At 40.4% G+C, this 27,888-nt stretch overlaps 1 protein-coding gene across 5 annotated transcripts; it reads right to left on the bottom strand.

The window, feature by feature from the left end:
* Nucleotides 1-6: 6 nt before the first annotated feature.
* Nucleotides 7-27,020, bottom strand: ttyh2l (tweety homolog 2, like). 5 transcript variants are annotated; one of them, XM_020094152.2, is made up of 14 exons: nt 26,282-27,015; nt 22,987-23,159; nt 18,692-18,803; nt 12,833-13,053; nt 10,513-10,608; nt 8,954-9,026; nt 5,831-5,900; nt 5,664-5,719; nt 4,209-4,301; nt 4,032-4,124; nt 2,867-3,009; nt 2,583-2,768; nt 2,420-2,498; nt 7-1,078 (listed from the first exon to the last, which is right to left on the bottom strand). In XM_020094152.2, exons 1-14 carry the CDS (start codon nt 26,408-26,410, stop codon nt 998-1,000), a joined length of 1,605 nt encoding a protein of 534 aa, XP_019949711.1. In that variant the 5' UTR covers nt 26,411-27,015; the 3' UTR covers nt 7-997. The 5 variants fall into 5 exon arrangements, with proteins under 5 accessions (XP_019949711.1, XP_069381451.1, XP_069381453.1 ...); XM_069525350.1 differs by lacking the exon at nt 26,282-27,015 and adding an exon at nt 23,353-23,466; XM_069525352.1 differs by lacking the exon at nt 5,664-5,719 and having other exon boundaries at nt 26,282-27,003.
* Nucleotides 27,021-27,888: the final 868 nt, after the last annotated feature.

Below are 27,888 nucleotides of genomic sequence, written 5' to 3'. Positions count from 1 at the left end.
CACATGTCTGCATACAGCATTTTATGGTCAAACATTTTTTTTGTTTGATATGTCATCCAACACACAAAACAGCATACATCCAACAATTTTAATTCATGTCCTTCCAGTAACTTGTTGTTTTATGCTATTGAGCTTTTAAAAATTGGGTATAATTACAACACAGCACATAATAGTGCTGACAGTTTTGTTGCATTTGTCTTTTTTGTGCTGTTATTGTTTCACAGTGCGGTTATAAAGGCCTGGATTTGAAGTAAATCCCATTCTGCTGTGTTTATTTAGTCCACGGAAATATTCCCACATGCAGCTGCAGAGCAGTCTTCAAATGTAGCAAAACAGCAAACCCTGCATCTGATTATTTGATTCATCCTTGATAAGCAGGTCATACATTGCAATCCAGTGTAACAATAAGATCCAAGAGATCACAAATTTGTAGCTAGAAAGGGGGAAAAAAAAATAACTGGGCCACGTCCTTGTTTGTTCACATCAAATCTTCAATATTTGATATGGTTTTCATTGATATCTTGCAGACGGCACAAAAGGAACTTTTCAGAAATCAAATACCTTGATGGGTGGACAAAGTATTTGTCATAACTCAGTCATCTAACCTCAAATCAAAATACAGACCATATTGATCATATCCACGCAGGCCACCAGAATACAGGAAAAAGCACACACAAATAAAAACAGACTTTGATCCATTCAGTTTAAAAGGCTCTTACTTTTCTTACATTTGAGAAACAAATACCCACACATCTTGACAATAGTTGAGAGATGAAGCTATCCAGGTCCCCTCCATTAAAAACTGCATGCAGGGCTTTCAGAGCACTGCACTGGTGTTCACTGGTTATTGTCTCATATGTCCTGCTTTCATGTCTCGGACTGGGACGGCAGGGCTTTTGGTCCTGTAAACAAGATTATTCCATGAAGATAGCCGCCATGGTAAGAACTCAGAGTCTGATACAGTGCTTCTCTGAAAAGGGAGTCAATTGGCAGCAGGCTACACCTGGAAGTCAGTCCCAAAGTGTCGGATCTGGGCGTCAGTCATAGATAGATAGGTGGTCCTCATACTGGGCGAGTACTGCAAGAAAAAAAGTGTGAAAACACAATTTAGCACTTTTGCCTTCAGAAGCATCATAAGATTTCATCAAATGGAATGTTAAAATGATATTAATGTAAGCTTGGGGAGCGCTTGTTTTTGATCATGAGTTGGCGTTTGATGAGGAGTCAGGGATTGAATTGGGGGGAGGGTTACGGAATACATCACAGTGACACACAACAGTCTGTGGATTAAAAAGTGTCAAAGGTCACACAGCTGACGTACTGTTTGACGCAATGAAGAGGGGGTTGGGTTATCAGTTAAACATTCTGATCAGCAAGCAAGATCACAGAGATAAGCCCACAGATGTTTCAAGGCGTGAAATGGGGATGCAACCAAAACAAACCAGGAAGAAGTTAGACAAAAGGAAACTTACGGTTTTTAAAGGTCTAAGTCAAAGGATGGAAAAATGTAAAACCGTTAGTTAAAAACACTGGTTAATATTCTGAAGTATTGAGACACTGCCAAAATAAATCCATGAGTAAAAACTACAGAGCAAATTCGCAAAAATCAAACAAAAGACTACACATATTTATCTCTGTAGATCTATACAATGTAGTACTGTAATTCACTGCAAATATCTTTCTCCAAAATTTCAAGCATCTGTTCCCCCCCCCAAAAAAAGAAAAAGCGGTGCCTGTTAGAAACTCAAGGAGGTAAAGTAAAATTTTAAACAATGGTCCACATTCTACCTCTCTCCCACCCTCTCAAAAGATGTTTCGAGTCTCTGGTGTGCTGTCAGAGGAGTTCAACCACCGAGTCAGCCATGCAAACAGAAAACTTAATGGTAGAGAAACTTTACCTGTAAGAAACTTTAAAAGGTGGATTTTTCCCAGTGTTATCTATTATTTAGCTTCAGCTCTGGAGACACACCACACACTTATAGATGATGATACAAAAAAAAAGCCTGATGTGAGGATGAACAGGCAGCAGTGCTCTCTTTATTCAACTCTAAATCATGGGGACTTTAAACATACATTCATGTATGCATTAGCTTTAACCATTAGAAAGAACTAGTAAAACAAACCAAGGCCATAGTGAAAGGATATGAGCATACACTTGGAGCTCAGTAGTGACACTGTCTGCATACTGATATGGCAGAGCTGAAATTGAATGCACTTCTGAAGATGGCCAGCAGAGAGCAGTCTTCCATCACTGTAACCCCCCCTCACTAAATGTTGTCAGTGTGAGGTTGTGTCCATTGGAAATGCATTGTTATGTTCGCGGCGCTGCTTGGTGCATGTTTTGGGTTAGTGTTGCAGCAGTGTTCAGGTCAGTGGTGCATCACACTAGGGACACAAGAGCCTCGTAGGGCCAACGCACCGAGGGAGGCGGGGATCCTCTCCCTATCAGTGGCACGTTCTCATATCGGGGGCTCCCTCCAAACAGCATGGACTGATTCCTGTGACAGCGAGAAAAATAATGGTGGTAAGAGGTGAAAGACAACAAATGCAAAGACAGCACCATTGTTTTTTTTTAAGCTCACATGTATTCAGGGGGTGGCACGGCATTAGCGGCAATCTGCGGAGGCGGTTGGAGGCTGGACTGGCTGCCGTGGCTGCTGTTATAGCTGCAGAAGCTGTGGATGTTGGACCTTCTGGGGTTGTAAGACATCCTCCGTGCTTGAGGGTTGAACGGGTCTTCCTCATCTATGTCATCGTACTCTTTGTCTCTGGAAACGACGGAAACAAGAGTGTACATGCGTTAACACTTTGCTGGAGTGCACTGCAGGGGGTATGTAATGAGATAAGGGGGTTACTCGGTGCTGACCTGCTGCCCATTAGCGTCCACATTCGGAAAGTCGCACACAGCATGGCAGAGAGTGCGCAGGCAGCCAGCAGAGAAAACAACGAGAGGTAGAGGAGCCCTTCCACCCCATCATAGCACACACCCATTAAGGCATCCACATAGTCCTAGACAGACAGACACATTTATGTTTAGAACAGTCAGTAAAAGTGATAATATTACCTTTCCCAAAAAATCTTCTACTTTCATTTGTATATTGACTCCTCTAAACCCACAGAGATTAAATATTTACACTGAAGTTGAAGCGACTTGAGATTTACATGGGGACGTCACTTTTCTCAGATATTTAATTGACTTCATAAATTTACTGGAGCCTTACCTAACCCTGCCTCTGTCTGGAAACATGGCTACACTTAAAACATTTAGATTTTTTCCCTAACCCTTTTCTTACCCCAATGCTTATGCCAAACAGATGCCGCTCATATTCATTTAAAAGATCAGACAGGACACTCAAATGGAGACAGCTGATGTTTGGATTTTGGAACACGGTCAATTAAAACGACTTGTTTAAAATGGGAACATTGAGTCCATATCCAGTCTGTGAACAATGTTTGATGACAAGTTTGTAAACTTCGTACATAAAACAATGATGTCACTCTGATGTCTGATGAGGCTACACATGCATTCTTTGTTTGTTTTCCATTTTACATCTGACTAATGAATAACAAGCTCTGAAAGCAGGCTTCACTGTGCCATGTGCAATTATCGCTTAGAATTATTCTTTTTGTATTCATCTAAATTAAACTGACTATAACGCAGAGTATATATAACAGGCATCACCATTACCCAGCTGCCCTGACATTTTCTCACACCCACATGCAGTACAGACCAGTACATCTCACAGGAAAGCTCTGTTGGTTTAGAAGCCGACATCTGAAAGACTCATTTCAGCACCGAGATGTCTCATTCCCCCCACCAGATAAAAAGCAGTTTGACTTTAAAGTCAGAAAAACAGGGGGTGGTGGATGGATCCTGTCTTGCCGATACAATGGTGTAATATAAACACGTCAGTCTACGCGGAGTTCGTACAGCGGTTCGAAAACCAGTCAAGTTGGTTCTCTAAGTGGCTTTTGAGCTGCGCTACAATGTAGCCCTGTTAAAAAGAATCCTGGGTGGACTCTGACCTTACCTTATGCAGCCCGCGGCAGTCAAGCAAGGCTGTCAGCTGGTGCAGACTGAACTCTGTGGAGTTCAAGAGTCGCTGGATCCCCAACAGGTCTCTCTGTATAACAAGGTATAAAAAGGTGAAGGAATGATACACACCTCCTCGTTGTCTGGCGTAATAGTCTGTCAGGCAGCCACTTACCTCAGCAGTGGGAAAGACGGGCACGGAGAACAGCAGCAATCCCTGGATCTGGATTTGCATGGTGGTCAGAGAACGCTGGCAGACTGTCAAAGACTGAGGGGAAAGAAAAAAGGAAAAAACATAATCACCGACCAAAAACAGACGCACAGACCATCCAACACAAACAACGAGAGGATCATATTAAGGAGAGCATTGTTTGAGAACAACATGTCAACAAGTAATTTGGTGTTAAGTAAGGCTTTATAATGCGCTTAACAGAGGGGACACATTTATTTCCAGACAGATAGGCTGAGATTATCTTTCCTCACCAAACGTCGTGCCCACCAATAATTGTCCCCCCCACCCGATCTCAAGCACAAACAAAAGAGCAATATTTATATCAACTAGGCCATCAGGGAAAAGGATTATCCTTACCTACTTAACAAGCATTATTTTAATCCCTAAATGGATACTGCAACGATAACAAAGCATGTGGGTATTAACAATTATTGGTCTTGGCTTTAGCCTCCGTGAATTTCCTCAGTGCACGCCGCACATATACAGCTCATGTAAGAAAAACCTGCCATTATACTTTTAAATGTAATAAATGAGAAATGGTGGAGTCCCATATAACTCATATTGAAGTGAGTTCATATTTAACTGTGTGTGGTGGGAGAAACACCTCCTCATCTGAAAATGGGCGTCCACTTCCCCCTCCAGTTCATATCACAGCGTCGGATTAAATCTTCACAAAAGCCGATTTTATTGTCACGTCGATGAATTTGTTCACCGCACGCAGCACATTATCATCCCAAGCACCTAGCCGTGTACCGTAAGATGCCACCGTTACAGTTCCAACACCACATTGCATAGAAATCCCAGCTAATTCTAAAGAAACAAATACTGAGGTTTTGTGCTTGTTAAACAAGGTTACACTATACACATGAATCAGCTGACCTTGAAATTAAATAGTGTTTGAGATGCAGCTCTAAATTTAATTCCAGGTTTGCGATCCTCACACTGTGCAGTTTTTCATCAACACCATTAATTAACCTCTTTGGGACTAAATGCATCTTTGAAAAGTCAATTGAAGTGAATTCAGAAGTTAGTAAAAAAGCATAAGCTGAGTTGTTGTACAGTAGTCGACTTTATGTAAGACGTAGAGAAAATTGAATAAATAACTAAAAAGTGTTTCTGTCAAAGCACCCTGAGGCAGAGATTATGCAGGGGCTAAAAGACAAAATAGTTGGAAACCCACATAAAAAAATAAAGGAATGTTCTTTGATCAAAGTTTATCACTTTAAGTAATTACTGTTGGGGGCTTTTTTTTATTGAAAAGCCTATTAAGGCCCAAATGCTCAAGCTGCCTGGCATCTAACAAGTAACAAACTAATATTTAAAACAGCAATACATTATCCAGAGCATGGGTCTCAGTAAATAAACAGACAGTTTAGACTTTGGATATTTTGTCAATACCTGTTGGAAGGGGTTTGGTAGATTCGGACTGCAGAACAAATAATAGTGCGCGACATCTAGAGGGGGTGGTGGGGGGGTGGAGACAAGGAGGGGGATTAGCAATGAGTCTTAGCATTCACCAACACTCAGCTAGTATTTATAAAGTCTGCTTGCAAGACATAAATTACCTGCACTGAGGGCATCTGTGGTTTGGTTAACGATAAACTTGTCTGGAGACACACAGAAGTCACTGGTGCCCTGTGGGAAAACAACAACAACATACTGTAATCTTTGCAAAGTATGCACGACCAAAAACAAGTGCAATATTTATTCAAGCCGTGAACTAGATCCAATTTCTTGTGCTGCAACCAAGTAAATCAAATTTTACACTGGGCAGTTATTGACAAATGCTCAGCAACACAAACTATTTGCTTTACAACATTTTTATCACCCTTAAACTCGAGTGAGCGTCTGGTATAAAAGTATGCACACAGATGCATGGACAGACTGGAGCGTGCACAATCTCATCACACACTCTTATACATGCAGACAGTAAAAGACATACACATGCATGCAGAGAAATGTGAGGTATGTATCAACCCTGTATAGATGCATGTTGTGCTGTAAATGGAATACCCTAAATATTTTCCTGCTCTTTAAATCATCCATGGAGCGCTACTAATGTGCATGCATAAACAATTAGGGGTCAGGATCACACAGTTGGATGTTTTCCCAGAACATGCAATGGCAATTGTCCGAAAAAGAAAAAGGGAGGCAAATTTAAAAAAACAAACAAACAGAAATTTCTCATTCGCGTGCATAATTCATAGCTGGAGGAAAACAACTGATGAAAGTACAAAGGGATCAAGAAGTCTGCTGTGTTGTGGAATCACACACCGAAGCCTCAAGCCAGTTATTTTCTGATGTATTCATGTCCTATGTTTTTTTCATGTCAGCACCAATCAAAAGGTATCTTCTGACAGCTTGCAATTGTAAAGCTCAGCTCGGAAGACTTTTCAGTGAGCAGAGATCTTTCTAACAAACAAATGATCAATACAGAAACAAGGACGCAACAAAATAAACATTGGATTGTGACTATAAAGCGAGCACAGGAAAGAATAGGCTTATCTAACCTCCATGTTGTCCCTATTTACGCTTCTTCAAACTTACTTTCAGATTATCAACACGCCTCTGACCTGAACTGTGATCGCATTTGTTTTCAGCAAAGCCTGTACAGCAGCATGTCAGCACCGCTGCTAGATGTCAGCCTTCATCTCTATCTCATTATACTACCAGGGACATTTTATTTATGCTGCGTCTCATCAAATATGTATAAATTTATGAGCATTTTCTAGGACACCGCCATCAACTGCGCTCCTCTTAAGATGCACCATGCGGTTTTTGAGTAATGATGTACATATGCAACAAGTGCTTGTTTTTGCATATTGTACCACATTTAAATTCTATTTCTGAAGTCTGTGCTCTTTGATAATAAACTTCTTTGATGAGTATCAGCCTACCTGTGAATAACTGGGCAGGGAAAATCTACCTCGGCTCAACTGTGACGGAATGGTCACAGAGATCGGTGCTAGAGACAGACTTTAAGGTGGAGAGAGGTTAGACGTTGTAAGGCAGGGTCATGTTGTACTAGAATGAGCTGGGATTAACCACAAACGCTCTCCAAGATATTGGTAATCTGGCTCTACAGTAAAGCTGAGGAGAAGGTCATCAAGACGCACAACATATGTCTGCACTTGACACCAATGTGGTTCATTTCAAGGTTCATAACATCTGTCTCGCCCGTCATTCTGCCTTCACTCTGTCACTTAAAATGGCCGTCCAGATGTCAAATCCAGCGGGATAATCCACAAATGCCAGGTCGCTCTACGGGAGGCAAGAAGATTGAGGAGGGGGAGATGGGATGAGGGAAGGCTGTGAAGCAAGTGGTTACCCTCTGTACCCCCGACAGTGCCCCTAATACGAGCTCAAACACACTGAGCCCAGATGTGCTGAACACATGGTTCACAGAGAGGAGGAGGACTGGAAGAAAAATAAAGCTAAGCACAACGAAAAAAAGAAGAGATTCCGAAGAAGCCAGAGCTCGTAATTAATGCTAGACACAGCTTAGTTTACAATGTTGAGGCCAAGGGTTGATTAACCCAAAAGGCTGGGGACTTGTAATCAGCTTTACTGCATGACTGATCATAGAGAGGCGCCTGCTGTAAACTAAACAAACACCTTTTAAGCAGGAGAGATGTCCACGGTCATATTGACAGTAATACCCTCAGGAGTAATTGCAAGAGGTGGGAAACTAAATACATGAAAGAAAGAAAGAAGACGGCTGTGGGTTCTGAGGCCTGTATCACGGCTTCGTGTCTGGTTCTCTCTGGGTTATCTGGTTGCACAGATTCAAGCACCAGTCATATAACCTGCACGAGAAGTTGGTATCAGCCGACTCCTTTAACACTGGGGTTTATCTATCCAGCTGTTTATGTAAAAGTTGAGGAGTTGATACAGTGTGAGATGAAATGATGATGCCCATGGGACAATTTGGAAAAAAGTGATTTTTAATAAGGTGAAATAAAAAGAGAATATAGCTAGAATAGATGGAGTGCTGCAGAAACACTTAAAATAATAACTTCTAATTAAGGATAAAGCTATAAATAAGTGCTGTCATCATTAAGTATTTAGTGCAGAGTCAGTATTCTTTGTCTGATGACAAAACTAATGCACAAAAAATTTAAATAAATGGTTTCAGGAGAGAAGAGAAGTTACTGTCGGATAAATTCATGGATTTTATATTCAATTGAGTTTTATCATTTATTCTGAGTTGCACTGATGGAAAGACAGTGTCAAAGTGTCAGTGCTGTCAGGAATCCTGTGAAGAATAAAAGTATCTCTGCAAAAATGCAGCTCTAATGGTCATTATATGGTTCTGCAGTTTGATAAACCCTCTCTTTGTTTGTCAGAGGCTGTGTTTTCTAACCACAGTTGAAAGCATGAAACAGCAAAACTGATTTATAAATATATATATATATCACTCTTTATTATTCGTCACTTAAGTGTAAACTATTTTATTCATGCGGAGATGCTGTAGAGTTTGAATCTGATTCTCTGATGTTAACTATGCAGCACAGGTTACCATAGTGACATAGAGGGAGCACAGCTTAGCGAAAATCCTGAGTTAAGATAGCTGGATAATTCAAAACACAGATCCCATTTCTTCACATCCAAAAGACACATCAAACATTAATAGATAAGAAGCAAGCATGACAAGATTTTGAAGAGACATTCTTTTCTTGTTTTCTCACCACAGCTGTAACAGTGCCTGCTCCCAGTGAGGCCCAGCTCAGGATCAGAGACAGCATTACAAAAGCCATGACGCTGGAGCATGACAGCAACGGGGAAGAAAGAGAGGGAGAGAGTGACAAGGAGATACAGACAAAGACAAGGACACACAGGGGAGAGAAACAGATAAATCAGTTTGTCTTTGTGATCTTCAGCCCTTTTTCACCCAGTTAATTTGATTTATTCTTTTCAGTTTTTTGGGGCTTGGGAATTGTTCTCCTCCCGCCCGAGGACAGAGGCCGCTGCTGGTGCATCGCAGAACAGACGACACGGGCTGAAACTCAATTTATTATGAGGTGATGTGAAGAGAAATTAACTCATGACTTCTTGGTGAATTCACTTGTTAGTTTTCAGCTCATGAAAAAAAGATCCATTCTATGTAGAAACAGTTTCGATCGAGGCAGAGAATTTGTCCAACAAAGGTCTCCGGTCTCTCAAGGCCACAGCTGAAGATAATACGACTGTAAGTTGATTTTCTGTGTCTTGTCTTTTGTCATCGCTGTTCTGCTTGATTCCACCAGCAACATTTTAATTGGCCGAACACTCTGTCAGTCACGGACACATTAGCTGTCAATCCCTGAGTCCCTGTCAATCAAATGCTGCCACGAGATTTGCTTTGTCGACATCTTGTTTCTCTCTGCCCCTTATCTGTCTGAACTAAAGGATAGGTTCAGTGAGGTCATAACATTGAGGATGTGGCTCATGGAAAAAAAAACAACCAAAAAAATATTCTTCCCAATATTAACCACAAGTGACCACTGGCCGAGGGCTATATGAGAAAACGCTGTGAGCGAGAGGGAGAGAAACCCAGTAAAAAGAAAAAGAATGGTCCCCTGATGGATGTAAAAAGGCTGCTAAGGCTTTGCTTCTCAACTGACTCCTCAGACCCTCTTGAAAGCACCAATAAAGTAGCCTGAGAGCACTTAATAATTAGTTAAGGGAGCAGTCTCATCCTGCTCGGGCGATCAATAGGCATTAGTGAGGCCCATCAGAGCAAGATGGGAAGAGAGATCCTGAGCATCATCTGCTAACACTGACACGTCGGCTGCACTAAATTGGGCGATGGGATAGGAAGTCTGAACTGTGGATTTAGTGAGATATCAGTGTTGGTTTAAATTACTGGTTTTAATTTGTTAAAACCAGATAGTTTCTGAATATTTCAGAGCTTTTGAACCTAAACTCAAGTATTTCTATCTAGACTGAGCATCTATACATTTAGCAATGATCGGTTGTTTTGGTAATTCTAAGCCTGATGTTACAGGATTAACTTTAATTGGATGTGGATGAAACATTAGACAAGTCACCAGGGAGAGGGGGAAAAAAGGCCAGTGTCATTGTCAGTGTTATTTGAAGATGCAGTGCTATCATTGGTACTGTTAATGGAGTGACCTGATGTATACGGTGCCGGGGAGGCTGACTGCTGCCCTGTCTGCCTGCAGTCTGCGATCCGAGCCGAGGGCAGTGAGGACAGGAACTGACTCAGAAACAAGCTGAGAGGCGAATACATCCAGTTGATACATACGTGATAAGCAGCCATCGAGATTGCTTGGCCATCCCCAAGCACAAGGCCAAGCAGATGACCAGATCCAGGATCAGCAGCAGCAGATAGGTCAGCCATCTATAAAACAGGAAAACGAGAGCACCAGCATAACAACCCTGATTAATCACGTCTGCTCGCGGACAGCATACTTTATGCACAAGTACAAGCCCCAGGAAGTGCTGGCCTGACATATGTTTGCGACTGAATGTGTGAGATCTGTGTGTGCTGTATATCAGCATTCTTGTCTTCTAGTTAGGGCCCATCTGTTTCAGGTAATTTCCAGCCTGTTGCCTTAATAATTCAACACCACAAATCCATAGACATGAATTTTTCAAGCTTAGAAAATGTCCTTCACAGGAATGGCCTGGACTTGAAGTGTGTGTGTGTGTGTGTGTGTGTGTGTGTGTGTGTGTGTGTGTGTTCTTGACAACCATACACACACAGATGCTTATGACTCATCCTCAACACCAAGTAATGGTGGAATTGTCAATTTAATAGCAATTACTGAAAACATTGAGCTTCAGGACCTCATGCAAACGAGCAAATTCTAAAAAGATGCTACATGTTGACACTGACTCGCTGTGGTGTATCTGTAATATTGTGGTAAATATTTACACCAAGGTCACTGGAGAATATGATTCACTCATGCAATGAGAAGAAGGTACCCTGATAGAAAATAAAACACCGCCTGGCCGTTCCTCTCCTCATGGAAGGCAGCACATGGTTGGAGAAACACACTTTGCTTGATTTGCATAAACAGGGCTGCAGAAATGTTGCTCAGGGACAGGGATGAATTCAGAAACAGAATCGGGAAGAGAGGATACAATATTGGAAAAACTGAGACCCTTGTTCGAATAACACCGGGTTGGCTGTAACATTTGCTGTTTATCAATAAAGCCGCGCCACACGTCATTTGTAGCTGCATGAAATCCAATCAAGACCCAGGAGACGGGTGTCAGAAAACACAAAGTGGCAACCGTCGGCGAAAATACAGTGAGATCTGGTGTTTGGATAGAAAGAGCACTCCCTGTGGAGTGGGAATATATATGTTTTAAATTTATAATAACAATAGTGAGATAATGCTACCAACAATAGCCTTCTAATGTGTTTTCTAATCTATTTTCCTCAAATTTGTATTACAGCATACTTGCCAACAGGTTGCAAATTTGTAACTTTATAGCAAAATCGCACAATGAAATTTCAAATTTTATGCCCTCAAGAATAAAACAGGCGACAGAAGCTCTAAAATTACGCTCACAATTTGAAGCAGCAACAGTTTTTGATGAGTCAAAAATTAGCATTTGCCTCCTGAAGCACTGCTGGATACTCAGTGTGAGTATTTTACTGGTTTATTATATAAATAGTGTATTGAATTTCATTTTTCTGGCCTCTTCATATTTAATACTTTTGAAAAAAGAAAACATATATCATACACACAGGGGATTGATTTCAAAATTAAAACTGCAATCAATATATGCATGGGTTTGCCGGTAAGATTGTTAATCCTCTATTAGTCACTCTGCCATGCATCACATAAGAGGCAACAAGAACCTTTGACCTTTTAACCAGTTCATCTTTGAGTCAAATGAATGTTTGCACCAAATTTGATGACATTCCCTCAAGCCGATCTTAAGATATCAAGGTCAAGAATAACAAGTATACTTTGTGAGGCTGGCTTGACCTTGACCTTTGACCTCCAAATTCAAGTGAGTTAACCCTTGAGTCCAATTGAATGTTTGTGCCAAATTCGAGGAAATTCCGTCGAGGCATTATTGAGATATCTTGAATGGGATGGACGGACAGGGGGACGGACAACCCGAAAAACATCATGGCTGTCGCCATCACGGAGGCATAATAAAAACAAGGCAGCATAAATCAAACAAAGAGCACATTAAATCAATGTCGCTGTGGAAGGAGTTGTTGTTGTTTTATCTATAACCCATCAGTGAATCATGCTTTTACGACCTAGTTTCCAAATGTCAGGACATTAAACATACCAAACACATATAAACACGGGAAACAAACAATACAATAATAAAGCCTGTGATCACGTCAGTGTCATGTCTGATTACACTATAAACTGCAAGTAATAAACTGCAAGTAAAAGTTTGATTTCAGCTTTCTTTTATCTGGCAATTAGGAACAATAGCTTTTCCGGTCTGCGCTCCTGAGGGGATATCTCTTAAATCCCATCTGCTCTTTGTCTGGTCTGGATCCTGAACAGCATGTTTACTCCAGCTACACAAACATGAAATAAAAATAATGTCAAACGCCACAGGGGAGCTGCAATGGCTCCACCTACCTGTAATACTCGATGAAGGCTGTTTGGTCAGCAACAGCTGCCAAGTCCACGTTGACTTTGCTGATGTCTGGCAGAGCAGTCAGCTCGCGGATGACGTTGTTTACCATCAGCTGCATGAAGCGCAGTGCTTGGAGGAAGTCGGATCTCGTGGAGAAGATCTCATCCAGGCGCTCCAGGTGCTGTTTGAGTCCGGTTTCCACATTGCCCATAGAACCTGCTACCTAAAAAAGAATTATAAATAAAGGTATGAGATTAAAAGGAAGACAACTGGAAATATAAATGGGAACAGAATAAGTGAGGAGGAAGTGGGAGAGCAGTCAGAATGAAAACAAGGTCAGAGTGAAACAGGAACATAAATAAATTCATACAAAAAACAACGTATATTCATAAAGAGAAGATTGAAAGTATAGAGAGAGGTCAAAGAACCAAAAGGAGCACTCCCTAGAGAAAAGATTAACTTTTCTCTTCAACCATGTGTTTTATTCAGATAAACAATGTTAGAGTGGAATACTGATAACGACACCAGGGAGACCTGTTATCACAGGGGTGTTTGATAGTGAGAACAGAGTTGGAGGAGGCATGGTGGAGCAGAGTAAATACATTTTCCTTTTCAGTTTGAACAAAAACAATGTGATGCAGTAAACGCCTGAAACTTCTCAGTATCAGCAGATGCTAGAAATAGGAACATTTTAGCTCAGTGCTGACAGGGGAAAGAGTTTCTCTGTACCACAGCAACATTTGACTTGACGTACTTTAATAAATAATTTTAAAAAAGACATTATATGAACTCTGCAACAAATTTGGTCCACCAGGGCCTTTTAGGTACAGTGATGTTATTTCTTGGAGCATTTTCAAATGCTGCATAACACAAAGGTCTGCACAAGCTAAGCTAAAATATCATGCAAGTCAGTAAACCACAGTAAATGATGAAAGTATTGAAATTGTGATATGGCCTTTTTTTCATTCATATGTTATTTGAATGCTGAGTTTTTAAGACAAGCCCACTTTTCTCTGCTCCCCCCCCCCCCCCATTCACTATTTCACCGACCACAATGTAATGACTTCATCATGATGATGTAATGAGGTGAAAGATAGAGGCCTTGTCTTTCTGCTGCAAAAATATTAAAAACTTTAACGACTATGTTTTTTATTCTAGATGGATGAACAGGATCGTATAACACAACACCGATACCATTTTGGGGAAGTGCCCTGGTGCAACCAATTGTTGTGATATTTTACACTGCACTTACATGTACTGTCATCATCCCAAGTTGATTTGTAAGGGCATGGGCCGTAGTTTTGTAATCTAACAATGATTAATGTTCTAGCTGTCAGAGTTGTTATTTGAGATCAATGCATCATATAAACAGCAATTTTCTGCGACCAGTTGTGGGGTGAGTTGTATTTTCAGAGGGTTAAAGGCCCAATCCCCTTTGTAACCAAAGTGTAACCCTGCAATTAAAATTTAAATGTAAACTAGAAAGTTAGCATCTGTTAGCTTAACACAAAAACAGGAAACGGGGGAACTAGTCTGGCTCCTTCCGACTGTCACAAAACCCTCCAGAACCCCCAGGGTTCACTAATTAACTGGTTACAATTCATTTGTTTAATCAGTACAAAAAAACAACATGAAAAACCAATTAACCGTTTTACTGAAGAGGTTTTTTGTGCCTGACTTTTAATTGGTAACTTCCTGGAACCTCCGCTGGTTGGTGTCAACTGCACATACAACCCCCAGTAAAACAGTACATTTCTCTTTTAACATTTCAGTTTTACAGAGAAAACAAATAAGACTGGGGCTAGCTGTTTCCCCCTATGTGCTAGCAACACTAACCAGATGTAACAATATCTTAAATAGACAAACATGAAACCGTTCTTCTCATATGCATTAACTATAAATCCACACAATTTCCCCAAATTAACTATTTTAATTAATGTCAGAGATTCAATTTGTGCCATTTATGAAGTGTTGCTCTACTTGCAAGACGCAATAGGGGACAACATAAGAAACTAACATTTCTTACATGTTATAAAACTATGCAAATGAGGCATCTAATTTCTTTTTTGCTGCCATATAAACATTGGGTGTAAAACATATTAAAGGCAAATCCTGCATCCAAATCCAATATCTCGATTTATTGCTCCATAAATCAAACAATACTATCAACAGCCATAAAGAAAAATAATCAATTTTCTCCATGTTTTTTTGAAATAAAATGTAATGACACAAAAAAAAAACAGGCTATGAATAATAAAAAGTATTTGAATAAACTCCCTCTATAAAAACCTCCTGAAAAGAAATAAAATGAGTGCAGCTCAAGTGGAGATTTGAGTCTCATTGTTTTAGAAAATGTCTCCAGAAGACACTGTGGATGCAAAAATCTCAATATTGCATGAAAAAAAAACAATGCATCTGCCTGTAGTGTTACACCTCATCAGATGACACATGCCCACCCACAGCACAATGACTTCACTGAAACAGCATAGGCTATTTAAGATTACACTGAGTAGGAGGCTCCACTAATTCTGACCAGCTGTTGTTTTCTGTGTTCTAATCTGCAGCAGTTTCTAGCAGTCCCACTGTCTTTATCTCTCATCCTCTCTCAGTCACACCCTTCACTTCTTTAACAAGCATTCTGGGTACGACCGGCCATCTGCACGCTACGAAAACTCAACACAAAGATAAAAATGTATCTCAGTCTTCTTGACACTATAACATTTAAGACCCTCTTGATTCTACTGGGTGGATGCTTCTGATGGTTTCTAAGAAAGAGTATCCACGTGAAGATTGAGGCAAAGATTCAGGCCATCCTCCACTTCAACACTCCCAAGGGGGGAGAGTGTGTGATTGCCAGTAAACTGCACTCACTCCCCACCTCTAGGTTCATCATCTCTCACAGTTCCTGCCACAACACCCTGAATCTTATCTGCGAGCCAGTCTGCCTGAGTGTGAGAAATGGGATCCATCAGCTCGCTGCTCTGGGTGATCTGCATTTCCCTAATCTGAACCGTCCCGTCTCCCTTTAAAATGGATTAAAACTCACTTTTCCTGAAAGCGGGTCACAGAGAGGCATCTCCATATTGGACACGCCTGTTAAATAAGACTGATTGGCCCACAGCGTGCAACTTAGCTGTTGTGCCCGATGCCTTCAGTGATTTTTATATATCTGAGATTTATTGTATTGACCGTGACGATAAAACAATATGTGATCAGAGTGCTTTAAAGACAAGCAGAGTAAAATAGGATGCTGACGAGTGATGTTCAAAGGAAACGATGGACGGTGTAGGAAGTGGCGTTATCGCTCTGTTTCAAGAATCACAAGACGGCTATCTGTTTCAAAAAGGAAGAGCTATATATCTAAGTGTAACCAGAGTTATGAATAGGAGTGAATGTGGTGTGATTGCCATGTTTTCTCATCCATTATTTCCTGGCAGCAGTGAAGAGCTCTCAATGATATGAGCTGAACACTGGAAATGAGGCTAAAATAAAGAATGCCTGTGAACAATCAAAAGTCCCCTTCAATAGCAAACAGAGGATGGTCCTTGTCATCAAATATTCCCCTCAATGACACGCGAGGATCGCTTACACTGTGAGAGGGTCCATATTTTGTGGTGAGAAGAGCCTCAGAAAAACATCAGTCAAACCCCTCTCACAGACCTCACAGGAGTCTAGTGAAACAGAGATGTGGTTCTATTTGCTCTACTCGACAAAGCTGACACCAAACCAATGTGTGGTAAATAAATATCTGAAAGGCATCAAGGTTAAGGAAAACAGAAACACACACAAGGCGGAAAGAAAGGATTTGGTAAAATGTTTAAAATCAGGAGAGAGATTATTTTCAGTCTCAAGACAGAACACAGACAAAAGCAGCTTTAGCTTCTCGGGATGAACAATCCGGCCAACTCATCAACTCTGTAAGTGGAGTACATTACATCAAGCTAGGAGTTTGTGAGTGAGAAAGCCTTCGTCTCTCCCCCAGGGAGCATCTATGTTTCTCATGCAGCCATGGTGCACTCCATCATGCTACAGTATCGAATCGATACCAAGAAACCACAGAGAGAGTCAGTAACCAGGATGTGAAATCATCAAAACTGGTTCTTGTTCACTTCCTGTGGCTCTTCAAACTTCACAGTTGGCCAAGTTTAATGCACACAAAGATGAAACATTTCATGTGATAGTTAGTTTGTAATCTTTAGTTTTTGATTAAGGAGGTTATGTTTTCACCCCCATCAGTTTGTTATTACAAGATTACACAAAAAATCGTAACATTTTGCTATAACTCCGGATCAGGGGGGCAGATCCAGGGGATCTTCACTTTCTTCAACGTTGCAAGATGAGCCACTTTTCAACAATTAATTGGAATAATTCATGAATCTTAAATAAAAAGAAATCTGGCATATTCTCATATTAATAAGTGTTCAGATTCAAATAAAAATCTGGCTGTAGTGAATTTAAAATGTGGTTTCATTATTAGACTGTCGGGCCTTGGTGGAGGTATAAAATGTTATTTCAAACTTTACGGTCATTGGTAAATTGTCATTTTGCTTGGTGTGTCTAATAAATCAGCAACTGAGTGTATATGTTTCAAAGTTCTCTGAGAGGGTGCACACAAATCTTTATGTGTCCATACATTAATGTGATATGCGTGCATATGAGGCCTTTAAGTGGAAGAGTGATACTGATATGCACGCACGCACGCACACACACACACACACACACAGTTCAGATAGCAAGGCTGAGGGAGATGGAAAGAGGAGAGGCTTAACATCCATTACTGTACTGCAGATGGAAGTTAATCCTCTTCTTCCTCATTGTGATTATTGCTTCTTGCAGGGCCTTGTTCTGACTCCCTTGCTTGCCTTCCTCTATCCAATCCCCCCCTCCCCCCTTAAGCCTTACAAATAACTTCCCTGAATGCAGGTCAGGAGTAGTGTGGAAAAAAAATCCCTATTAACAAATCCTGAGGCAGCCGTCACCTCGATTCCTTCACTGTGACTAAAAGCGGATATAGACCCCCTGCATCGGGGTGCTATTCTCTCAGACAGATGCACACCCCATTAATAAAGGAGAAGCCCCGGTGTCTAAGAGCTGTAAATCACTGTTACCAAGCAGAGTGAGACAGTAAGCCATGAAAACAGAATGCTTTGTGCCATAATGCATAATACAGTATGTTGGTAATTGAAAAAAAGAACACTATGAGATGTTTGAGACAACAGGTTTTTCACAGCAAAATGAATGTTCCTTTCTTTAACAGCTCTGACACATTTATTGCCCAGTCAACGTGCAGCGATTCAACTGTTAAATTGCAACTATGTTATAAGAAAAACATTTTTATGTGGTGACCACATTTTGGGCTCCGTCCTACAACGTGCAACTTATGCTGCATTTCTATCTCGAGGCAGCAGAAAGTGATCGCACGAAACAAAAAAGGACAGTTAGCTGCGTACATAGGTGGGTGTACAATGAATGTACACTCTTCTTACACACACACACACACACACAGACACACAAACACACACACGCTTTGACTTTTCACACTAGCAGACAGAATTCCACCAAAGTGCAAGCTCCGCTGTCTTTTTAATGGATAAGGAGTAGGAACTCTGTTTGGTTTATTACATCTTATAGCCGAAACACATCCCTGATTAATATGGAGACATAATAAAAAACATTTTGAACACCAGAACCATACGTTCTGCCACTGAAAAAGCAAAAAGATGATTTGGACCCTCCCTTAATGCACTCGGGCCATGTGCTTCGGATCATGGATGGATGATGGATGGATAACATAGAGCTCTTAATGTCTGTGATGCTGCAACTGTTGGGTTGTAGATGTGATCTTGGTGTGATTCTCTCACCAGATTATTGATGCCCCCCAATGTGTGGTTGGCACTGTAGAGTGAGTAGGTCAGCTGGTACACCCCATCGTTGGTCTCACTGTTACCATAGAAACCCACTCCTACAGCCGAACTGTGAAAAACAAAAGGAAAGATTGAGATCAAATGAATATAAACATTTATTCACTGTTTGTTTTATCATGCTACTTCTGGATTACAGATTGCCTGATGTTATTAGATGATAATTAAGACAAATAAATCATAATTTCCCAAAGGGGAAACTTTGAGCCTTTAGGGGAGTAGAGTAGCCGGTGGATTATACCATCAAAGTGTCTATGTTGTTTTTTATAATCTGCATTACTTTACATTCATAGAATAAAACATGCCACTGACAAATAGGAATTTATTAACCAATCCATGAATAAATAAAAAAGGGAAGTAGTCTATTTTTTAATCTGTTTTGCTTATTCTTGTTTGTGTTGAGACTTAAGAGTTAAAAATGTAAAACCTCTATTTTCAGCTTAGAAAGTTTTGAATTTCTTATTCCACTCTGGGTTCAAACCACATCAGAATTCTGCTCGACATCTGAAAAAGTATCCGAGTGGAATTCACAGAATCCCTGTTTCCCACCTTCCTGCAGCCTTTTGTGACTGCGCCTGAGCCTCTGTAATATGGAGGATTAGTGTCCTAACCCCCAGAGTCAGTGCACTCCTCCTGCTCACAGTCTGAAGTGACATGAGCAACGACACAATTTCATCAAACTGGACTGCAGTGAGGTCAGTTCACAAAAAAGTCGTGAGGTTAGTGGCACTTTCAACCAAATTCCAGGGGCTGTTTCGGAGGAGGGAGTTCATTAATCACACTTGATATAGAAAAAGATCAGAGAGCGATAGTTGTTTGTGGGACACAAATAGGGGGGAGTCTTCCAAGTTCTAGTTTACTCTCACAATGATTCATAAGAGTTTTAACACCATCCATCTGTGCTGCAAAAGCCCCTAAATCTCCCTGAAACAAGCAGAGCCAGATAGACACATGGTCAGGTTATCGCCAACACCTGTTACAACAAAGGAAGCTGTCTTATTTTAGAATTGAACACATCCTGTCACGCATATGTGCATAGGTGTTTGCTTCGTATTGTGTCCACCAGCGAGCTTCCTGCGGCTGTAACCTTGTAAGTGTAATTAAAATCATCGCCTGTGTCTCTTCCATTAAACGAATCCTCCCCTCTGGTTATGATCTGGGAGGCATATTCTCTACAATCTGGTCCGAGGGAAGAAAAAGAAAAGAAAAAAAAGAAGACACAATAACAGTAAATCCTTAAAATCCAAAATGTGAGGATGTGGTCATAAAATTATTTCATTAATTTAGTTAGAGGATACTAAACAATATAATTTTATGCTTTTCACGACATTTGTGTTCCCTTGCATCTGCAGCAGCCCGGACAATGTGCTCTTCATTAACCCTGTGGCTAACCTGGTGACACGTTAGCCACAATAAAGACCCACTAATGATACAGCAACCAAATGTTAATGACACCATCATGGGGCAGCGCAGCCTCAAGGGAAGCATTAGTGCCGGGGTTTTTTGGTCGCTGTGGAAAAGGCTGCAGCAGCAGGAACCCGCACATTAAACAGTAGGACTACAGATTTTTTAAGTGTCTTTGTTCCTCCAAGGATAGATAACTTCACAACACACGGTGAGATAACTGTACCTCTGTATTCAAATCGTGCTGCGAGAGGAGCCGAACAAACGACCACACAGGATGAACAAATAATGACAGTAAACACCTTGATTCTGTGCAGACCATCGCACCGGTGATATAATTTAATAAATCATACCAGGGTTAACAGAAACTGGCACTGGGAGTTAGGATTTTCTGAATATTAAATGTGATTTCAATCTTTAACAGGAATTTACCCGTCGCTTTCCTGGGGTCAGAAATAATCTTCCCTTTTTTTCTGTTTAAAACATTCAGCGAAATGTAATTCTTCTTTTCGAGTATCATGCATATCGGTGAACAACCAGATCTTTCAAGTACATATCATTTCATTTTAGCTTATGAAAACCCCATGATCCAACCGAAAAGAAGGGCAAAATATGTACTATTGACTGTGTGTTACATAACAGCGTCACTTCCAGTTTAGCTAGAAAATAAATTACAGAAGCATATATTCAATTAAGCTATCGGCTAAAAACTTAACAACACCAGTCATGTAACTTAGGGTTAAACATTAAAAACATGTCAAAAGAAATAACTTTACATTATCATTACGGCCTAAATACTGTTCTAGTGAGCAGAAAGAAGAAGTATAGGAATATGTGGTTGGTTTGAAGCCGCAGTATTGTTTCTTCAACGTCATTGATGATATAAACGGACACTGTTTGTAGTTTATATATTGAGCTGTACGTATATTTTAACATCCATTGGAACGAGCTGCTACAGAGCGAGAGGAGCACTTTGAGCAGAGGGCAGAAACCAAAGCTCCTTTGCTAAACAGCGTCATGCCCAGTCACTTAGCATCACAACAGATCATGTGTGCTGCGCCGGTGGTTTGGGTCCGGACACAGTGAACTAACAAAGTTAAAACCCAACACTTAGATAAATGTCACAAGTTGAAGCAGCTCTGCGTTCTCAAATTCAATCAAGTCGTTTTGGGGGACTCGTTTTCCCGTTTCATTTCTGCCAGGAGGATTTTTGTCATTGCATTAAAAGTGTATTAAATCATACACAAAAGTACAACTACGTCTGAGGACACGGCGCTGGAGGTTTCATGGACCATCCCGGCTGTTGTGTGTACTGTACAAGATACTTAGAGTACCTGCTATGCTACTAATTAGCTACACTGTTGGATTTATTTAGAAAGAAAGAATTGTAAATCTGTTACGTGTAGGTGGTGGAGGTTTACATTAGCATTTTTTCTTATAGCCTATTATTGTCAACTTCTCTGATCTGCAGCCAAGCTGCATGACATAAACTGCAGATTAAGCCAAGTCATTTGACTTTGCATCATGTTCTTTTACAATTCCATGCTTGTTTAAGTGAGTCCAACCTATGTCATCAGTATCTGCCTCACATAATCAGTTATCCTCCCGTTTTTCTTTCCTTTGGTTCCTACCTGAAGACTTGATGCAGTATTAAGAGAAGTGGAACCAATAACTGTAAACCTAGTGTTTCCAGACTGCCCCTATTAAGCAAGACATTCTGCAAAACGTAGGCATGACAAAAAAGAGCCCTCCATTATCTCTTCTACTTAATAATGGCTGTGGGGGCATATATACATACATTCTGTTTCTTGTATTCTTGTTTATTTATTTTGATATATTCTTCTCTCTCAACCCAGTTCAACCCAGTTCTCACAGGTTTGTGTGACTTTGGAATAAACCTTATTTTATAACCATGACCTCGTGTCCATTACTGGAGGGAGCTACACTTTTTGTCTGAATTCATTACTTCCACCAAGAAGGTTATGTCTTTTCATGTTTTTGTTTGTGAGCTGGATTACTCAAAAACTACAGGATGAACTACTAAAAAAGAAAAGAAAGAACCCATTACATTTTGGTGTGGATCCGGATCAGGGGATGGATCCAGGAGTTTTTTCAACTTTAACATTGCGATTTAATTAATTGATCAGACATGTTTAGGAGACTGCTATCGATAAGCGAGTGCATATAAGGGGACTGATGGGCCTTGGTGGAGGTATGTGCTATATTGAGTGTTACTCTAGTTTGTGTGTGTGTGTGTTTTAATTGCTTGCAAAAAGTAAATGACTGAATTTTTCAAAAAACTAGAATTGGACTCAGAGGAGTACATTCCACTGCTAAGGCCCAACACAGTCCCCTGATGAAACCACATTTAAATTCACGAGATCCAGGTTTTTATTTGGATCTACACCAAATCGCATACACTCATAAATATCAGTCCCCTACACATGTCCGATTTTTAAACAAAGATCCATTTATTATTCTTTGATAAATCAATGAAAATTTTGCAATGTTAAAGAAAGTGAAACAGAAATTCCTTGGTCTGCCCCCTGATCCAGATGTGCACCAAGTTTAATGGGTTCTTCCTGACCCATACCACATCCTTCCACCGAAGTTTTGTGATTATCTGTACAGTACTTCTTGCACAATCTTGCTCACAAACCAGCCAAAAAACAAACATACAGGGGTAAAAACACAATCTCTTTCACAGACATAGAAAATAAAGCTTTGGGTTAATTTATGCATGTATGTATATAGTATTACGTAATGTGTATCTGTGAGTTTGGTGGCAACAAAAAGAAACACAATGGCATTATTTCACCATTCGAACTCACCATATGACGAGGCCTGTGAGGACAGCAACCCAGGCGACGCAGCGGTTATCGGGTCTTTTCGTGTCTTCATCTATGTCCTTGCGGCAGCAGCAGATGCAGACCAGGTACACTGCCAGAATTAGGAGGCTCAAGCCGAGACCCACAGCTCCAACACATGCTAGAAGTATAAGAGACTGAGAGAGGAGAGAGGGAAAATGCAATAAAAGTCAGCTGAGGTCAACAAAATAAGTATACCAAGAACTTTTCGGCATATCATATCAATAAATATCTTTGAGGAGGCACTCAGCTATTATGTGTGGTCTCGCTGTGTCAAGCAGCCTGACCCTACACCCCTGAAGTTTGACAGCCTGAGTGAAAACAACCCACCAGTATCAAACAGCAGTCACATGCGGAGATACTTTTGAGGTGAGGGTGCAGCTACCTCATCCAGTGATGAGCATTAACATTGCTGACTCCTGCCTACAGTAAAGGGAATAGAAACTGAAGCGTGGTGGTCTTGGGGGCAGAGAGCGCTCACAGAGAATCTCGATTCGTCTGCCAAGTGAAAAGTTGGACCGCGGCTGAGAGGAAAAACAGAAAGGAGCCGAGGCAGTGGGAGGGGAGCGTCATGTGATGCACTGGCTTTCATTCAGTCTTGTGATTCCTGAGAGTACAAAATATTTAAAGCCTGAAGGATCCAGAGGAACAGAAGGACACTGATGTAGAGCACATATAAGGAAATGCTGTTTTGAAACTGTCTGTATGGAGATTCTGCACAGGAAACGCTCTTTATTTTAGATTCCTCCAAGAGAAAAAATTTAAATCCCCACAGACCGTTGATTGTTTTACTCTGCAGAGCTGCTAAAACATACAGAATATTCATAATCTTCCAGAGCAGAGGAAAATGGCATGATTTAATTTATTTGTTCCAGATTATACTGGGGTTGATTACAACAACCCATTTAAATACTGTTTTATTGGGCAAACTTTCTTATAATTGTGGGCAGCTTCTTTTCCACATGTCACTTTATCTTTTCATTTTCACACCACCATCATGTGACAGATCTCCATCCAGTCATCCATTTCCTGGGTTCTAACTAAAAACATTTGAGCTTTTGTTGAGTATAAAGACAGAATTTAATTTTAAATTATTTAGCACTTAAGTTTGAATGCCCACTAATTCAAAGACTGGTTGTTTCTGACTAAGTGGAGCTATTCCTTCACTTTACGACATCTGTGAGTAATTATTCCATTTGGATGACAGTGACATTATGAGTGAATTATAAATTATGCTGTTTTGCATAGGCTAACAAAAGTCCTGCATTGTTCCAACACTGTTATGTTGTGCTGACCAATATTTTCCTCTTAGTTCTACTCATCAAGTAGGTTTGCAAGTAGCAACTAGCAAATATAAAAATACATCAGTAATACATAACTGTATGTTAATGCTCATTTCTTCATGTTCTTAATGTGACTGCATTAAAGAGAATAAATTAAAAAAAGACAGACCACAACTTAAAAAAAACATATATAGGTCAATACAGAAGTGGTGTCACATGAGCAGCCCTACTTAAACTGGCACCGGGGCCAAAACCTTAATCCAATAATTGCTAATCATTGTTTCTTTTAAGGACACCAGTGACACTGACGCAGTACGGAGAGGCGCTCTGTGTAGAGTCTGGGCTTTTTAAATTTTTTTTTAAACCTGTTTAGATTTCCTGTCACTGTGGCACAGTTAAGATCCTTCATAAGCACAATACTGCAAGATTCACTCTTTCCTCCAATTTTCCACTCCATTGTTTTGTAATTAGACATGCAGGCACTTCAATTTCCACAGGCTGCATCGCCATAACAAGGCGAAGAATGCAGGAGAGGGAGGACAAAAGAGAGAGAGACAACAGCTACAGTGTCAACAGTCATTGATCTTTGATTTTCCCAAAAGTATGTTTGCATGAAGATCTCAGAGTAAACAGTGAGGTTTAAGTGTGGAGGCCCTGTCTAATTTAATTAAACAGTATACAACAAGCCTCAAGGATTGTGTCTGTGTCTGCTCTGCACTTTCCATTTTTTCCAAAAGTTCAGCATGTCAAATTAAGAACACGAGTTATTTCAAGGCTTGTAAGGCCGTACCCTACACAACAAAGAGCCTCAGCAGGGAGGACGGTGATAATGACCCGTTGAATTCAGACATGACCTGGGGCAAGAGGAACATGCCAGTGCCACGTGTGTATTTATATTAAAACACATGAACAACTAATCTCAGTTCATATTTTGGGGGATATGTTGCAGAATCTCTGAAAATAATTGAGCCACTATGTTGCTCACAGATCATTTACCATTACTTGCCTTGTGAGATTGGAAGGAAATGGGAGTGTAAGATATCGATGACATCACTGCAGCTGCCAAACCATGTGGCTGTGATGTGGCCTGACTCATTTAATAATGCAATATTCTATCTGAACATATTGTAAACCAAGGAAGAGCCAAACATGAAAAACTTAATAATCACAAAAAGAGAAACGAAATGAACTCCATTACATCAAAGTAGAGAGGTAACAGTGCAGTGATTGATTTCAGATGGAAAACTATTCCATCACAGAGACTTTTCTATGTACATATAAGATAATTACTCTCATCCTGCCGCCCCCATTATTAAACTTGACGGTTTTTGACATTTATACAGCCTCAAATTGCTGCACTTAACCTGGGTAAACTATATTACGTTACTTGTTTTATACACTGGGACAGTTTCTCTTACAATCATCTCAATTCAGTTCAAGTCATGGAGGAAAAAGCCCAAAATCTCACAGTGAATAAGTTGTTTCTGGTGGATGATCATCCAGTGTGATGTATTTTATTACTTTAACTGTGAATAAGCATGATCAAATATTGTTGGGGATTCATAATAAAGCTGAAAGTTTAACATTATCAACGACAAAACAAGTTGTATCTCAAATTATTGTGTGAAATTTAAATAGATGTTCTACGTACAGTAGCTGTTTAGCACCTGGGATTTTTGCCAACTTAGTTAATACAGGTCATGTGTCATCATGTGAGAAGTGCAGTACAGTATGAGTTCTTACTTCCTGACATCAACACTTGCTGCCTTTCATTCACAGAAACAGTTCAGATAAAAGAAAATGCTTTTTTCATTCAACACAGCAATTTGTCCAAACCAGTTTGTTTTTAAAAGGTGCATTTAAATATGTTGTTGAACATTGGTGCTCCACAGCAGCAGTGTTGTTCTTTTGTTTTTTTTTCTGGTGAAATTCTCTGTAAACTACGTGCGCCTTTACGCACAACCACAGTTACCAACCTGCTGATAGCTCGCCTCCCCCGGTCTGAAAGTGCTGTCGACCGACTGGAAAAAGAAATTGAAGTGAGGGAAATTGTGCAGCCAGTATGTCCACCACGGAGCCACATAATCAAGCCTTGTAGTGGCCATTCCTGCTTGAAAAAGACGGACAGCAGCGACCTTCCTTCTTTGCTTTTTTTTTAAACTCGAATATATTTCCAGGTTTTGCGAAAAGAAAGAAAAAAAGGAAAAGACGCGTCTTCTGTGGAGGTTTCAATTACCACAGAAGGTTAAAGAGGAAGTTGTTCACTTGCCATGACACCTTCAGAGTAAGGCCGTCTACTATAACTTCTCAATGCGGTTCCCATAGTTGTGCGTAAACTGCCGAGTTGCGCAACTAATGGAAAATATACAGCTTCGCTCTCTGAGGGCCAAGCGTCTGTATCCGAGGCACGGGATCGAGTGACGACACGAACCTTTCCTCCTTTAACAGAGAAGGCGTGACGACCATATTTCAGTCAGATGGACCATGCAGGCACACTTAACTTAAAACAAACAATACTATATCCATCCTCTGGACTGGGAAAAAAAGGATATGAGGAGAATTTACTCTACGTAATTGCAAAATGAAGAATTCAGAGAAGACCTCCTGATGGCACATTGTTCCACATGAGTGCCAGTGACCATCATTTCTCTGCGTACATGTTCTCCCTCAGTTGAAACACGCACAAAAATGTGATGACATTTAATAAAAGTGAGTCACATAAAAAAGAAAACGACCTGCTCGCTCTCTGTGTGTCTGCCCTGGATGCAGGGGTATTCAGTGTAGTATTTATGACTTCTGCTGTTAATGTCTGACCTCTTGTGGACAATGAGGCGCACTGAGGTGAACAATAACGAGCACGGTAATGAGACGCTTGCAACCACTGGAGCAGGATGTTGACTTCTGCTTTTACCTAAAATATGAGGAGGATCAAGACGGAAACTCTGGTAAATGTGCAGGATTTTATTCGGATGAATGGTTGAGAAACACAGTGTGAACTCACTGCCCATTGCAGGCCGGTGATAGTTGAATAAACACATCCCTTTTGTGCGAAGGTATAAGAAAGCACTGCATAACTCCATACTTGACAGATGAATAAATAAGAAACACAATGAATACATGGGCTGCTGATGAATATTCTGCACAGGTGCAGAGAGGCTTGGAAACACTGCAGAGCTGTAAATGTTGCGCAGATGTGGAACAAGGTCTGAGATTTTAAATTGAACTGAATACCAAGGTCCCAACAACAACAAAAATCTATTCAGAAATATGAATGGGGTAACAGTTAGCTACTATAAAGGGTGGCAAAGAGCTGCAGATGGTGGGCAAGGTTGACGCCAGAGCTAATGTGCTGTAAGTGTCTTTAAACAGTGTTTAACCTGCTGCAGTCCAAACCCAGATGGCAGCTGGAAAATGTATGCAAATACAATATTTGTCAAACAAAATGCCAAATTAATGATGTATAATATTTGGCGCATCATATTAATGAACAGAAATATTTGAATTACACAAAAAATATGCAGTTTTAGTTACACTGGAAATGTTTAAAGGTAATTGTCATAAAAACTCAAAAGGTGTTTAGTTT

The sequence above is a fragment of the Paralichthys olivaceus genome, chromosome 5 (genome assembly GCF_024713975.1).
Source record: "Paralichthys olivaceus isolate ysfri-2021 chromosome 5, ASM2471397v2, whole genome shotgun sequence".
Lineage (NCBI taxonomy): Eukaryota > Metazoa > Chordata > Actinopteri > Pleuronectiformes > Paralichthyidae > Paralichthys > Paralichthys olivaceus.
Note: the sequence above shows the minus strand (reverse complement) of the source record. Positions and strands in the feature narration are given on the sequence as shown.

Bases quoted from the DNA above. Each gene is read 5' to 3' on its own strand.
- ttyh2l (XM_020094152.2), bottom strand. From the start codon at position 26,410: ATGGCCACTACAAGGCTTGATTATGTGGCTCCGTGGTGGACATACTGG. The intron at 13,054-18,691 runs GTGAGAGAATCA...ATTCTTTTTTAG, and splicing joins TGGGGGGCATCAATAATCTG to GTAGCAGGTTCTATGGGCAA. The intron at 9,027-10,512 runs GTATGTATCAAC...GTCATGCTCCAG, and splicing joins TCTCGATGGCTGCTTATCAC to CGTCATGGCTTTTGTAATGC.